Source organism: Neolamprologus brichardi, chromosome 1 (assembly GCF_056152115.1).
Source record: "Neolamprologus brichardi isolate AB-2024 chromosome 1, ASM5615211v1, whole genome shotgun sequence".
NCBI lineage: Eukaryota > Metazoa > Chordata > Actinopteri > Cichliformes > Cichlidae > Neolamprologus > Neolamprologus brichardi.
Window position 1 is genome coordinate 21355015 of NC_142104.1, and position 14574 is coordinate 21369588.

Genomic DNA, 14574 nt, shown 5'->3' on the forward strand with positions numbered 1-14574 from the left:
TTCTGCATTTACATTAATGAAGCTGCCTCTTTATTTGATGCATGTTCAATAATCAACATAAGGAAATCTGATACAGTTTGGTTTGTTCATTTGGGTATAGCTTTTCACTTCTTCTTCAGCGGAAACTGAGCATGATATCAACGAGTTGGTGTTGTTATTATCCTCCTATCATCATAACAATTGTAGTCCAGAATCAACATGACGACAACTGACGAGTCACAATGTCTTAGCATTAGCCAAAAAAATAGCTAACGCTATTAAAAACTATCACTGGCATACTAACATCAGTAACATAAATTTGGCTAGGAAACCTAACTTGATAATATATTTATTACACTGTTCAAATTAATAAAGAAAACACTGGAAAGGTTTATAATTTTTTTCATGAAGAGGGTTTTATATTAACAAAAGCTTCTTTTTTCTTTTTGCTCCACATTCCAAAGTTATGACATCACAACAACGTGATTGGTCAGATGCAATGTTGATCCTGGACCAACATTACAACCAGATATTACAGATATTACATGCTGGTCCACTGCGTCCATTTCACACTTTGCCTCTCCAAATGTGAAACAGACACGCATGCAGAAGTTGCAGTAACAACACAGGGAAACATTTTATTTCAAGCCCACATGAAAATAATCACAGGAAAGCATTTTATCAGACATTATTAACACATTTACATGTAAATACATATTAGCCAGCTTAATCGTTTCTGGCAATTAGGCACCCTGAAATGAACTTCATACATCATCTCCGCTGGTAATTCAACTTCTGCATGTTCACGTTTTGGAGAGGCAAAGCATGAAATGGACAAACTGGACCGGTGTGTCTATTACATGTTTTCTGAACTCAAGCTAATCTGACCACATCTTGCCTGCAGATTTATATTTAATTTAATTTACTATTATGCTCATTCACCTCCATATTTTTATACCTGAACAAGAGTAGCTTTGCATGCTTACACTCCAAAGTAATCCTCCCTTATTTATTTATTTTTTACTGGATTCTGGTGCAGCCCCTTAGTTCATTCTCAGTTTGAAAAAAGAAGCTTTAGCTCTTAATAAAACATACTACATAAGTAGTATTAATCATGTCAGCCAGAAAGCAAATAATCATACTTCTCTGAATGTCAAAGTAATCCTGACAAAAACTGAAAAACTCATTTTCTTAGTGCACTACGTTCAACCCTCTGTGGATGTTGGTTATTTATTACACAATCCTGAAAAGAAGATTTTAATATTTGGCGTTGAGTGCCCCCCCAGTACCACAAATGGGGAAAAGTTTTGTTAAACAGTGGGATCTTTTCTCTGAGGGTTGTCCGTCTCCATGGTAACAGTCCATGGGCTGCAGGTGAGAGGTAGGGAGGGTCTACTGAGGTGAAGTTAGCAGGGCTGTAAGCAGTGGAGCTATCAAAGACATTCATTTGTACACGCTGTATGTGATTTAAAGCAAACTATACTGTTGCTTCCCCAGTTTACTCTTCTGTATTGTTTTAAAGAGACAGGACTCAAACTCCTATACAGCCTTTCTGTCTGAAAGCAGCAGTTTGGAAATTGTGCATAATTTCAGTTAGTGTCAGCGCAGCCCAAGGAATCACAGATATTAAGGGATGGTGCTGCACATCTCTATCAGCTGCTGCATGGCCAGCAGTGCATACTAAACACCACCTCACTGTGGACATGCCTGAATACAAAAACATGAGGATTACCGGGGATGAGGGGAGAATTCCATTTAAAAGATATGTGATCTGACAGCGTTACAAAATCAGGCTTTCTGTTTCCCTTTAAGCTATTAAATGTGACCTTTTCACTGCTCTGAGTTGTGTATTGATCATCCTTTGATTTGGAATATTTTTGTGCTATTTGTCTCATACCTATGACCTCAAATAGCAAAAGATTGGACTAAAATCACCCATTTGCTATCTGCTACTATAATAATATCTAATTTTATTATGTTGACCACTCCTACAGCGTTGTACAGAAGCCCCTGTTCATTACAGCCCTGCCCAGACAGAGGAGTCCCTTACCAGACATGAATGAGACTCACTTGGGCGTGAGGCGGGGATCTCCGTAGGGTGCATAGGGAGACATGTTTAAGAGGAACTCCTTGGGTGGGTAGGAGCTCCACCTCTGTTGGACATTGCTGCTGTCATTGTTATTCCAAAAGTCTCTGTCTAGATCGCTGTAGCCAGAGAGAAAGCAAAAGGTGAGACAGGTGAGAGCAGTAAACAATCACAGACAAATATAAAGAAGAGAAAACAAAGCAGATCTCGAGAAATGTTGATAAATAAATTAAAAAGAAAATCTAAAAAGAAAAATACTCTTTTTAAATACTTTTAAAATAAATTTGACATGAATTTGGCTACAGGATGACTACAAGTTTAAGGTCACCCAGTATCATGAAAAGTGGGTCGAAACGCTCAGAAAGGAGGAGGATGGAAGGACGTGACCTGTGTGTTTTATCACGCTGTCAACGATGAGGAAACAAAACAAAGGAGATAAGGAGGCAAGGGAGAAAAGTCAGTATGAATTTAAAACACCAAAAAAAACAAGTCAGGTATGCACCCAGAATAAAAATGTCAAAGGAAATAGCTCAAACAAGCTAATAGATTTGTGGCAAGCTGTTAGTGTCACCCTCTTGTATTCAATAATGCTTAATTATATTTGAAACAGGGGCAGAAGTATATTCATAGCTGTCGATATCCTAAGCTTAACAATTAGCTTAGTGTGCTTATTTCTATTTATTCCAACTAGAGCAAACGGTGAGTAGGCTGTTGCTATGTCTAAAAATTGGGGAGGGGTTTAAATATAAGGTAAAGACCATTTACCATAATGCAGCCTTTGATTTACATCAGCAGACCAGGAGGTCAGAACATGATTTTCAAAGAGTGATCTAAAAATAGCAGCAATGTTGGAAGTGGTCCAGAGCTGCCCAAGGACAAATTTAAATCAGGTAGTTTTTTTTTATGGGCACAGTAGCAGCGTCACACATCGTGTATATATATATATATATATATATATATATATATATATATATATATATATAATATATATATATATATATATATATATATATATATATATATATATATATATATATATATATATGATAAATGCTCACTATCTTTAGGGCATAATTTCAGGGAAAGCATTTGAGTCCACGCACAGAGCTATGAGATTAGTTTGCAATCACAAATAGCTGTTCAAATGTGATACTATCACCACATCATACATTATTCCCACGTGCCCCCATCTACTCCCTCCCTGCCACCTACTTGATGGCTTTATTTTCCCCTCGACCTCTCACTGAATCTGGAGAGCTGGCAGCCTCCATCCCGGGCTTATTCCTCTTCCCCTGCAAAGACACGAGAGAGACAGAGCGAGTAAGAGGGACACACATCTTAGAGGCGTGTTTCTCATCGTTTATAAAGGCATCTGTGCAAGTCAAGTGTTCATTACTCAGGTTTTTAGAATAACATCAGGTTCCAACACATGTTGTAAAATGTAATAAATGAGGGAAGAGTGCACACTGGTTTGATGCCAGGGACCACTTAACTAAAATGAGATGCAAATACACAATCTCACATGCATGATACATGGGCAAAAATGTTTTCGCACACAAGAAGCACACACGCAGACACACACACAGTGCAGCTGCAGGCTACATCAGACTTAAAGTGAAATCAGACACATTAAGATAATGAGATAACTCAAGATTTCAAAACAGGAAGTCATTCGTGAAAGCCTTCGGAGGGGCCACTACATTGTTTATTACAGCCAAAGCTGTAGTTACAGCAGAGCCGGAGGGCCTGCACATATCACCACTGGGCCTATGCTGTGATGTGTGTCTCCTCAAAAAAATCAAAGTAGTTTTTGGGTCTACAACAGCTTTTGTTTTCTGAAAAAGCTTCCCGTGCTTGTGGAGATTGCTGTGGCATGTTTTGATAGTTAAGATTGAACAAATAAGTTAAATTCTCCACCGCTGCCAGGAAGAGTCAATAAAATCTAATGGAAATCTAACTGACATGCCTTTACTGTAGTGTCGCAGTAGGTGAAATCAGATGCTGGGCTGTACCGTATATAAAAAAGCTGCGGGTCATGCAATTAAACCTCGGCATCGAAAAAATCTGTGATATAATATGAAACAATGATATGTCAGATCTTATATAAAAGGGGGAAAAACACATTTACAGACTGGAAATCTAAAGGGTTTCCTCTCAAACCGAAAACAGCTGCTTTTTAAGGTGAAGCCAGCTCATTTAAAAGACGATGAAATTCTAACTGGGCAATGTAACTGCATACATTGCTGCTGCGATGGCTTATAAACCGTATCTTACCTACTCTGTGCAAATATTTTCTACTTAATGGATAGTGCTTTCACCAAAGCAATATACAGTAGTTACAGTTATTGACCTCTATGTTTTATTGAACTCCATATTTATTAAACTCTTGGGGGTGATAACACTGAGCTCTTTCCCGCTGAGTCACACCGACTCTCGCTTCTTACATAATGTTTTTCCATTATAAGCTCACGACAACGACATGAGGTGCACATATGTAATAAAATGTCCACCAAATAGGCAAGACATAAAATTGCTGTTAAGACTTTTTTTTATGTTTGCTTTGAGGCAAATTACATGTTGGACTCGTTCCTATTTGAAGATTTCAGCTACATTACCATCTGTTGCTGTAATTAATTAGCCACAAAATCAACTTGACATGCGTTTTAATTACATATGCATATTTTGATAAAAAATATCTACCAATCCTCTCTACGGGCTATTAATAAGAATATCACACCATGCCAGAGGGGTAAAAAAACTCAAACTTGAAATGTGGTGGTGACATTTTAAATTTAACATTAATTTCGCAAATGCCGACTAATTGAGTGTTGAAGGGCAGCTATTTATTTTATTTTAATCTTTTTCTCGTTTTCTTGCTTTTTCTCAGTATGTCTCTTAGAAGCTGTTTGAGGCTGAAGGTGTAACGTGATTCCTTCTTGCACTCTCGTCACAGCTGGGACACACAAAAGTGAATTTTAATGTCAGGCCGAGAGAAAAGCAGCCATAGTGGTGTTGCTTGAACACAAACATTATATTGTGTACTACTTGTACTTTTTCTGCTGTTTGAGGGACCCTGCAAATGTAGAAAACATACAAATTTAAAAGCCGGCTGAGCAGTGAGTTCACACCCAGGGCAGACATACTGTTAGTGACACACTTAACCAGGTAATCGTCCCGCAGCCATGTAGGTAACATAAAGAAATGATAAGGACAGTCTGACATCAGGATTTGCTGTGTTGCTCTTCCTTACATTATATATACACATCATCCACAGCGGATTTTAATTCAAACAATAAAGATGTGGCTAAAGTGCAGACTGTCATCTTTAAGAGAGGAAACAAATGTTGTGTTTCCTCCCTTGAGATGCTTTGCCAGGCTTTAACTGTAACATCCCATTTGTTTTAGGTTGACAAACTCTTGGGTTGCTTTTGCAGTATGCTTTGGGTCATTATCCATATGACTGTGAAGTGCAGCCAATCAGTTTTACAGCACTTGTCTGAATCTGAGCAGAGAGCATGGCCCCGTACTCTTCAGAAATCATCCTGCTACTTCTATCTGCAGTCACATCATACATGGTTGTTTCATAAGACTGCCTGCACCATGTTTGACAGATGATGTGGTATGCTTCAGATCAATAGCTGTTTTCTTCTCTATACTTCTCTCTTCTCATCCTTCTGGTACAAATTACTGTTGGTTGCATCTGTCTAAAGATTATTGTTATTAAAAGTCTAATCTGGCCTTCTTGTTCTTGAGTGTAACCAGTGGTTTGTACCTGTTATTCTAAACCTTCTGTATTTCTATTGCATGAAGAGTTGTGAATTTGTCTTTTTTCTTTCATTTGTCTTTCTTGGAAATATTTCAAGGTTTCTGGCACAAGTTTAGCTACGTCCAAAGTGTAATATATTCGTGTCATCATCCATCCTTTAGCCTAATGATTGCTTCCTTCACTTGTATAAACATCTCTTTGGATCTCATATTGAGTGAAAAGACACCAAACGCAAGTTCAACAGTTGGAGCTTGAGCTCTTTTATCTGCTTAATTTGAACAAGCCTCAACTTAGCTAATTATAGGCCAATCTCCAACCTTCCTTTCATATCAAAAATCCTTGAAAGAGTAGCTGTCAAACAGCTAACAGATCATCTGCAGAGGAATGTCTTATTTGAAGAGTTTCAGTCAGGTTTCAGAGCTCATCACAGCACAGAAACAGCTTTAGTGAAGGTTACAAATGAGCTTCTTATGGCCTCTGACAGTGGACTCATCTCTGTGCTTGTCCTGCTAGACCTCAGTACAGCGTAGGGCTGGGCCATATCATACCATTCACGGTAATACTGGTATAATGTTGAGCAACGATAAGAAAATGAAATATTGCGATAGAATATGGGTAAAACATGCATGTACAGTGCCTTTGTTTTCATATGCACATGGCGGAAAAAAAGCATGGCGGCGACGGAGAATAAGAAGGCCGAAAGCGGATCGTTGAATGAAATGGATGAACCAGAATTGGTTTGTAAAAATGCTGCAACTTCAGTGGTGTGGAACTGGTTTAGCTTTCGTCCATCAGATACACAACAAAGCACTATTTTTGGTAGAGCACGTCGTTATTACAATGTCTTTTGGAAAATACGGCTCACTTAAAATCAATCCCTTGATCTTTGTGAAAATCGACAGTGCCCCTTATAATCCTGTGTGCCTTATGTATGAATTCTGGTTGTGTTTACTGACCTCGAAACGATTTTATGTCGTACACGGCGCTCGAAAATCTGTCAAATGTTTCAGTACCACTTTGCTAAGCTACAAACCCGCACTGCTTGATGGATTGTCTAGCATTACGGCTATCGTAGGCAGGAGCCTCGCGGAGTGATATGTACTGTGCTTCAACATAATATTACTGTATTGTGTGTGTGTATAACTTCTTTTTAACCCTCCTGTTATGTTGCAGGTCAGATTGACCCAGAACAGAAGAGATATCACATGTCATCTGTATCACTACAGAAAACGAAAAAAATCAAAATTATAAAACAAATTTGTAAAATAATCAATGCCAGTGTTTCTGACACTTTTGGATGAGTAAACATGGCCCGGATCAAATTGACCCAGGAACATAATTAGTGTTCCTGGAAACCAACATAACAGGAGGGTTAAGTTTTGTGGATATTCTACATGGTTATGGTTTTCACTGGAAATGCCTTTTGGTTAAACTGTCAGCAAGGATTTTTTGCCTTTGCACAGTTAAATTTTTATATAACTTTAATGCACATAAAAAACAGCTGCTTGTTTAAGTGAAAATACATTGATGGGGTTTTTTTTTTTTTGCAATAATAAAGTTGTGGAGTTGTAAAGTATTTTGTCTAGTGTCAATTATATCGTCAGTTATATCGTTATCGCAAATTTTCAAATGTATATCGTGATAAATACTTTTGGTCATATCGCCCTGCTCTAGTGCAGTGTTCGATACTGTTGACCATAATATTCTAGTAGTGCGGATAGAACATGCTGGAGGTATTTCAGGTACTGCGCTGCAGTGGTTTGTATCATATCTATCTAATAGACTCCAATTTGTACGTGTAAATGGAGAGTCCTCTTCACACACTAAGGTCAATTATGGAGTTCCACAGGGTTCAGTGCTAGGACCAATTCTGTTTACATTATACATGCTTCCCTTAGGCAGCATCATTAGAAGACATAGCATACATTTTCACTGCTATGCAGATGACACCCAGCTCTATCTATCCATGAAGCCACATAACACACACCAATTAGTTAAACTGCAGGAATGTCTTAAAGACATAAAGACCTGGATGGCCGCTAACTTTCTGCTTCTTAATTCAGATAAAACTGAGGTTATTGTACTCGGCCCTGAAAATCTTAGAAATATGGTGTCCAACCAGATTCTTACTCTGGATGGCATTACCTTGGCCTCCAGTAACACTGTGAGGAACCTTGGAGTCACTTTTGACAAAGACATGTCCTTCAATGCACATATTAAACAAATATGTAAGACTGCTTTCTTCCATTTGCGCAAATATCCTGTCGCAGAGTGATGCTGAAAAACTAGTTCATGCATTTATTACTTCCAGGCTGGACTACTGCATTTCAATATTATCAGGATGTTGTAAAAACTCGGTGAAAAGCCTTCAGCTAATCCAAAATACTGCAGCAAGAGCACTGACAGGGACTAGAAAGAGAGAGCATATTTCTCCTGTTTTGGCTTCCCTTCATTGGCTTCCTGTTAAATCCAGAATTGAATTCAAAATCCTGCTCCTCACATACAAGGTCTTAAATAATCAGGCCTCATCTTATCTTAATGACCTTGTACTACCATATCACCCTATTAGAGCACTTCGCTCTCGCACTGCAGGCTTACTTGTTGTTCCTAGAGTATTTAAAAGTAGAATGGGAGGGAGAGCCTTCAGTTTTCAGGCCCCTCTTCTGTGAAACCAGCTTCCAGTTTGGATTCGGGAGACAGACACTATCTCTACTTTCAAGATTAGGCTTAAAACTTTCCTTTTTGCTAAAGCATATAGTTAGGGCTGGACCAGGTGACCCTAAATCCTCCCTTAGTTATGCTGCACGTAGGCTGCCGGGGATTTCCATGATGCATTGAGTTTTTCCTTTGCAGTCACCTTTCTCACTCACTATGTGTTAATAGACCTCTCTGCATTGAATCATATCTGTTATTACCCTCTGTCTCTCTTCCACAGCATGTCTTTATCCTGTTTTCCTTCTCTCACCCCAACTGGTCACAGCAGATGGCCCCGCCCCTCCCTGAGCCTGGTTCTGCCGGAGGTTTCTTCCTGTTAAAAGGGAGTTTTTCCTTCCCACTGTCACCAAAGTGCTTGCTCATAGGGGGTCATATGATTGTTGGGTTTTTCTCTGGATCTATTATTATACGATCTACTGTGCAATATAAAGTGCCTTGAGGCAACTGTTATTGCGATTTGGCGCTATATAAATAAAATTGAATTGAACTGAATTGAACTAGCCATGAAACTGCTTGTCAATTATCCGATTACATTTGCACATCTGAAAATAAATAGTGTCTTTAAAAATGGCAATGCAATGTTTTTTATTGCAATGCCAAATCCTGTGAATGAAAGTCGAAATGGTGCACTTCAATCACATCTTGATTTAAAATCCACTTTGGTGGTGTACAGAGGCAGAAGTATTTATGGACCTCACTGTAAACGTGAGAAAGTCACCACAGAGCAGCTGTCACAGATTTTCTCATAAAAATCCAAGTTTTGAACATGATTTTTACAGAGAAAAACAGCAGTATGAAAAGATTTTTACAGAACTCCAGAGAGAGCTTATACAAAAAAATCTTTAAGAATGAAAACGTTAAAACATTTGATTCAATTAAGTGTTAAATGAAAAAAAACAAAGATTCTCTGGGTGGAAACTTTAGCCCATGTGGAGTGTTTTAATGCAACCTTATAAATATTTAAGAGAGTAGTCTGAAAAACCTTCGAACAGATGTTTCCAGAGTCGAAAGAGGACACAATGAATTTTAGTTTCCTCATGTCTAGACAAAACAGGTCACTGAAAATGGCCCACATTGCAGTAAACCAAGACCAAAAAGCAGAATTATTATGCATACATGAAAATGCTGTCTAATCTACCTATCTATCTATCTAGACAAGAAATGCAATGCAAATGTGCATTTTCACACGATCGAGTTATCAAACTTTTTTAAAAGATTTATCTAATTTTTCATTCCCTTTTCTGGTTCAAATGCAACTCTTGTACTCAATAAAAGATATCATGCTGCTCACAGCCTGGGGGCTTTCAGACACAGCACAGAGCCGAATGTTTATCTTAATTCAGCTTTCAGTGTCCTACAGACAGGTGGCCTCTTTATGCATTCTACTTTATCGCCAATGCATCTAAAATAAACTCTATTATTTATCATGTCTCTTCTCATATGTCCAACTCAACTCCACAAACATCTTCAATAGAGAGCGACGCTTGGGGCCCTGACCTGATCTGTACCTACATCCAGCCACAACACTGCACTGGAACACATGTACACAGACTCAGAAAGGAAGGATGGCATAACAGTCAAGTATATGCTATCAAGTGCGGCTCATCTATCATTAAGCAAAATCATTAAATCTTCAGGAGGCTGGAGAGAGGTTGGAGAAGGTACAATGCTGACAGAGTGTGGGAGGATGTGAGAAACAGACGGGAGGATGGGGAGAAGCAGAAGCAACTGAGTACGACTGAGCGGAGGGCCAAGTGAGAAACAGGAAGAGACAAGACGCAAGGTTCGAAACTGGATCTAGAATAATGAAGCTGTGCAGAGGATGATAAAACTGTCACATGAGATGAACTGGAGATGTGAAAGGCACAGAGGGTGATTCCCTGTTCAGAGCAGTGTGGCCCTGCTTCCCTCTGGATCATCCTCCTAAGTCACACTGTCATTATGCTTGTCACACACCTGGATGTTCAGCAAAGACCAACAGCACCTTCCACACTGCATCTGCCTCACTTTTCCTTCCCTGTACTACTCTCCTCCCCTTTCTACTAGAGATGGACCGATCCGATATTACGTATCGGTATCGGTCTGATACTGACATAAATTACTGGATCGGATATCGGAGGGAAATAAAAAATGTAATCCGATCCATTAAATATCAAAAAAGCACCTCACAAAACTTGCGACATGGCGTAACTCGGCTCATAACCAGCACGTTGGAGCAGTGTGCATCACGTGATAGAGCGGCTGTGTGTATTTGTAGCCTCGCTACCAAACCGGCATTTCATCTCCGAGAAAGTTATCCCAGAGAGAAGTAAAGCAAGTGTGTAAGTTCATCTCTGAATGTTTAAGCATTCCCACGTTAAGCTTAACAACCGATATATGGAGCGACTGCCTCTTCTTGCTGCTACTTCAATCATGAAACTGATCAATGATCAGCTGATCGGCTTTTCTGTCGCGAGTCTGTTTCTCTTGGTTGTTTTTGGCCCACTTTGCACCAGAAAGAGGAAACCAGCGGCTGAACAACAACAGCACGTTTAAGCTTGATAATCTGTTGTTAGAATTTATTTAATATTATTTTCTACACCAGGATCCTTTTCTACATAGCTGACAGCTGGTAACTGTGCAGGGGCGGATCTAGGAAAGTTTAGCCAGGGGGGCCGATAGGGCATTAACAGGGAAAAGGGGGCACAAAGACATACTTTTCTTTCTTATTCTCATTTAAAATGTCGAGCTTTTAATAAATAATTATCTGAATCTTACACCCAAAGTTTTAATCTGATGTAACATGTATAGAAGTCCATTCAAGGCTCGCAAAATTTCAAAATCTCTGGTAGCCCTTCAGGCAGGCATTCTTCAGTTTTTGGTAGCCCAAAATAAATTTAAGTAGCCCGAATAAAAAAGAGAGTAATTTTTTTATGTTTTGTTTCCTTTACAATATTATACATTAAAGTATAATATTGTAACGGAAACAAAAATTAATCAAAAAAATTGTTAAAATGCAAATCACAACAACTGTATAAAAATTACAACCATCAACTCAAATACTTGGTTCAAATTGAACAGAAATTTCTATGAACTTGTAAGAACTGTGTAGAACATGAATCAGTCTGTGTCAGATCCTGAATTTGAAATTTCCACTGAAGTCACGGGTAAGAGGCAAGTGGAACCAAGATCGAGGCCATTTGCTTTTTGAAGTTTGCAAAGACTGCTAAATTTTGCCAATGGTAGTTTACTCTTTGCAACATAGTACGCTGTTCTAAACAGATTTTTCAGGAGTTCTTGTTGTGCTTGGTTTATTTTTTAGTATTTTTTTTGCAAATGCTGTTTGTTCTGGGAAAGAACAGACTGGGCAATAATGCATTTCTTGCATTTCTCATGGGTTCTGATGGGGTCTTTCTTAAAATGACTGGTCCCAGTAACAAAGGCGCTTGTCGACTCAGAAATCAAATGAAACTCACAACACACCTGGCAGAACATCATGTTATTTAGCTCGTCATATTCCAGCCACAGAAATTCTTTTGTCCATGAAACCAAAAAAGTTGCGCTTTCTTTTTGCCTTATAGTCTGATTTGTCATAACTTTTCCGTTTTGTGGTAAGCTTTTCTTTGGCTGTCCCTTCTTCACCCTGACCCGTCTTATTTAGCTGAGCAAAACTAAAATACCAGCGTAAATCCTGCTGCTTTTACACACGTACTTACATAACGGTCAGCGATTCTTTGTGCACTCAACCTCTCACGTTTAAGCTTGCTGCGGGAGATTTCACTTGTCGCGTTTGAATAGTAAGCTAATGAGTGATAAGACGATGTCATTGGAATTGGTGCGCAATTAATCGTCACTCACCAATCAGTGCTGCTGCTCTCTACACACCGTTCGCGCGATCGCAAAATGAAAGTGAAAGCAAAAAGCAAGCGCAAATTCAAACGCGATTTCAATATGTCACACATTGAAAGTGGCTCATCGATGCCAATGACATAATTACTCAGCTACATTGGCGAAAGAATGCAAAAGCATAGACATATATTTTCCTTCCTATGATAGCCCAACAGGCAGGGCTGAGTTCGATTTTGGTAGCCCGACTGGAAAAATCGCTAGCCCCGGGACGTCGGGCTAGCGATTTTGCGAGCCCTGCCATTACTGTATATAGTAACTGTTAAGTCTAATATACCCTAGTAAGCTAAGTACTTTTTCCTTTGGGAAGATACCATCTGTGCAGTCTGCAATTCTGTTGAAGAAAGATGTTGAATCTATTTAATTATTCTTGAAAAATAATTTATTTCTGTGCATTTTTTTTCCACACTGCATCAAATTAAAGTTGATTATGTCAATTAAGCATCATGAGGAAGAGGGTGGGGGGTGGTTCCCTATTTTTTTTTTTTTTTGCTGGGAGTTTGCAACCCTTAGTTAGGTTGCTTAATATTTCTGCTAAGTACTCTGTAAAATACCAGAATAGGGAGGATGGAGTAGGTTTAAGTTTATTAGATTGATCGGTATGAACTATGAAATATTTTGGGTGCAGTGTATTTTTTACACACAGGTATAACAGAATAGCTTTAGTGTTGTTTATTTAAACTTGAGTATGAACTTATACAAAATGCAGCAAGATATTAAAAAAACTGTTTTATTGATTAAAAAACACACTACATCGGATTCATATCGGTATCGGCAGATATCCAAATTTATGATATCGGTATTGGTATCGGACATAAAAAAGCAGTATCGTGCCATCTCTACTTTCTACTCCTATAAACAACCAATGGCAATGGACCAAACAGGTCCATTCATTAGAGTGCAAACACTCTCCTATTAATCTTTTTTTACCTTTAAATGATACAAATGTGATTTATTGGAAACTTAAGTAAGTTTTGGCTTAGATGATTGAAATTCAGAAAAACACACAATGCTGCTGTGCACAGTATCACAGCAGTTTCCTTGGTAGCCATACAATACAAACACCTGTTTGTGTGCTATATTTTGTAACCACTCATTAATATTGTAGCTTGCCAGGAGTGTGTGTCAGGGACATTCAAAGGAAGCTGTTCCGTTATGTTTGCAATTCATTTGTTAAGGCTGTGTTTTGTTTCCCCTATTTTTAACACAGAAAAATAAGTAGACTGTAAATCCACTACCTTGATCTACATAATCAGAACAGTCCCAATGCACAGATACCAATGGACCAAACTCCAGTCAAGAGAACACCTGAGATTATCCATCCACAGCATGAGGTTCATATGCTAGTGTGTAGTTTGGATGATTCACTATCAGTGTTGGTCAAGTTACTTGAAAAAAGTAATCAGTAATTAATTACTGATTACTTCCCCAAAAAAGTAATCCCATTACTTTACTGATTACTTATTTTCAAAAGTAATTAATTACTTAGTTACTTAGTTACTTTTTAAAAACATGATTTACAACCTGAATAGCCGATAAAGCGATAGATCTTTCAGCCCAATTCTACTTTTTCTACATAATCCATCATACAAAATGTAATCAAATGGAAAAGTCTCTTTTTAAAACTTGTTTTGTTAGTTTTAATCTTTTAACTTTATGCATGAAGCAAAATTTTAATTATATGCACCATTCTCTGACTGGAAGAAATTAGTTTAACATTTAAACCTATTTTCTGCACATTCCAGCACATAATATATATATATATATATATATATATATATATATATATATTGTGTTTACACTCACTCTTTCAGATGCAAGTAAAACACAGCAGAAAATAAATAAAGTCAAAGACTAGCGGTCCTTTTGCTCTATTTTCACCTGTAAAGCAGGAGTAGGGTAGGCGGAGGTTTATCCTGGTGCAGGTGTGCCGCAGCGGTCAGTGGAAGGATACGGCAGTTTCTCTGTGAGTTTCCCATTACGTCGTAGCGCACTCGGTGCTTGCTTGGAAGTTTAGGGGTTTTTTTTCGCTGCAAAAAGAAGTTTTCTTCCCACGCACAAGGGACACTAATGTTTTTGTCACTTTTTACGGAATCAAACTCAAAATAAGGTCAGTACTTCCACGCTTTAAACGCTGCACGCT

At 38.4% G+C, this 14574-nt stretch overlaps 1 protein-coding gene across 3 annotated transcripts in view; it reads right to left on the reverse strand.

The window, feature by feature from the left end:
- The window catches only part of syt7b (synaptotagmin VIIb), a 127428-nt gene that overhangs the window by 56489 nt on the left and 56365 nt on the right, over window positions 1–14574 (reverse strand). For all 3 annotated transcript variants that reach the window (XM_006780219.3, XM_006780218.3, XM_006780217.3), the window contains exons 3-4: window positions 3278–3357; window positions 2050–2184 (exon numbers count right to left, since the gene is read on the reverse strand). In XM_006780219.3, coding sequence (XP_006780282.1) covers window positions 2050–2184; window positions 3278–3357 — 215 coding nt within the window. The remainder of the gene's footprint in view (window positions 1–2049; window positions 2185–3277; window positions 3358–14574) is intronic.